General features: G+C 38.0%; 1 protein-coding gene across 1 annotated transcript in view; it reads left to right on the forward strand.

The window, feature by feature from the left end:
- Nucleotides 1-1,995, forward strand: part of LOC106530764 (signal peptide, CUB and EGF-like domain-containing protein 1) — a gene marked incomplete at its 5' end in the record, with an annotated part of 57,311 nt that overhangs the window by 10,778 nt on the left and 44,538 nt on the right. The window contains 1 exon segment of the mRNA XM_014026460.1: nt 1,386-1,430. Within this exon segment, the coding sequence (XP_013881914.1) occupies nt 1,386-1,430 (45 nt within the window).

Consider the following 1,995-nt stretch of genomic DNA (forward strand, 5'->3'; position numbering starts at 1 on the left):
TAGTGATTATCTCAATTTCGGCTAAAAGAATTGACTAAATCCTACACACTGTGCCTTTAAGAGCTGCTTACACAAAATGAAATTGTTCGAGAGCTACTTTTTCAACATTTAATTTTAAACTTAAACCATTGGAATAAGCTTGATTTGCACAAAAAACATTGTCTTCAATTCATATGAAACCACCMCAAAGAACACTGAATTTACATAAACTGTTTGAATGACAACCAAGGGGRAGGGATATCTATAGGTTGATTGTAAGTAAATTAAAGTTTGGTTGGCCAGTGACAAATTAAATTTAGCTTCTCCCCATTTTTCATAAGCACAGAAGAACTACTTTAAATGAGCTCACGAGCTACTGGTTGGAGACCTGTGCTTTACACCATAACAGAATTGTCAAGTGGGACTTATTTTTGTATTTTTTAAAGCAAATTCATTTATGTGAATTTGTTTGTATTGATTTGACTGAGTTGAATTGAACTGACTGAGTTAAACTGGAACTGAATCTGACTGCAGCATCACTGGATTGAACTGGATCTTGTTCTTTTTCCTGACATGACTTTGAGAGCACGTTGCCATTCCCATCTTGAAAATGCTGCTGCCCTCAGGTGGCACCAGCAAACAGCTGCATCTGAGTCTGTTCTTTCTCACTCTCACTGATGCTTGATGAAGCTGCTTGTTCTATTTATTGCTGTATTTATGAACTCTCGACTGAGCTATCGTCTTAGACTGATGTGTTTTTCACTCTGCAAGGTTTTCTTGGCACTTTCCGTCCCAGCCCTTTGGCTAACACTGCATCCTCTACTCCTGCAATAATACTTAACACACATCTGTAAACTGATTACATGCTTTGATCAAGTCATTCTTTCCATAATACGGCCAGCACTTAGTTTGACTTGGCGGCCATTGTGTGAGAATGATGGATTGCTCTAAGGCATAATGTGAAATATTTGTTTTTCTGTGCTTTTGGAGTCTTTTTTAATTTGAGTGAGGTGGAAGCCATATAAAATTCCTGTGGCTCAATGTAGTCTGGGCTCTTACTTAATCATCTTGTTTTTATGATTTCCCAAGGCTTCATCCCCCATTTCTCACTTGAAATGCATCTTTACGCATGCATGTGTATCAGGGGAGAAAGACAGGCTTAATAGATCTTTCATTTTGGCTTTAATTTTATGATCRTGGTTAAGGTCACATGGAATCAAATCTACCTCTGGGCTCTCTCGGTGTTTTTGAAAGCAGCACTATAAARGGACCATTAAACGTACTTCAAACTCTTTCCAACCATCAGAGCTGCTTTTTCAGTAGCACCTTGAAACACCATGAGATCACTCTGTTCTTAAACTGTCATCAGGATGATTTCTGTTAACATGTGTGTATGTTTCTTGCAGACACTGAGAACTACACGCTGAGCTGCGGAGTACCTGTTCAGCCTGGTATGGTACAGGATTGTAAAGAACACAACATAATATGCGTTGTCATCATTGAWAAACCATCCAACTACATTAAAATGTGAACAGATGATTTGTTTGCTCCACCCTTTTGGATGTTACTCAAATCCATAGAGCAGTGCTCACCACAATATGCAAAAATGATTTTTAAATGCAATACAATAAAATCAAATTCATGACAAGGTCCAGGCATCRCTCTGATGGTTGTTGGCTGTGGGTGAGCATCCATATTTAGTTTTTACTGCTGAGTAGAAAACTCTCTGACATCTTTGTGATGCTACAGTGTGCCATCACAAAGTTGCCAGACATCAGTTACCACAAGGTACTGTWTATTATTACCTCTTAAGCCCTAAAACTAGATGTTACCCATACATACAAATGTCCTAGTAGTTATATCATCATTGTGCAACAATGTCTCCAGAGTCAAAGATTCAATGATTCGTCTTAGTTTCGAGTTAACATAAATATCCATTGTCCTGATGCATCTCAGTAATCCAGGTAGAAAAAATCAAAAAGAAAAAAATAAGTAGGTCCTCTGGATGGGTTCTTC

The sequence above is a fragment of the Austrofundulus limnaeus genome, unplaced genomic scaffold (assembly GCF_001266775.1).
Source record: "Austrofundulus limnaeus strain Quisiro unplaced genomic scaffold, Austrofundulus_limnaeus-1.0 Scaffold556, whole genome shotgun sequence".
Lineage (NCBI taxonomy): Eukaryota > Metazoa > Chordata > Actinopteri > Cyprinodontiformes > Rivulidae > Austrofundulus > Austrofundulus limnaeus.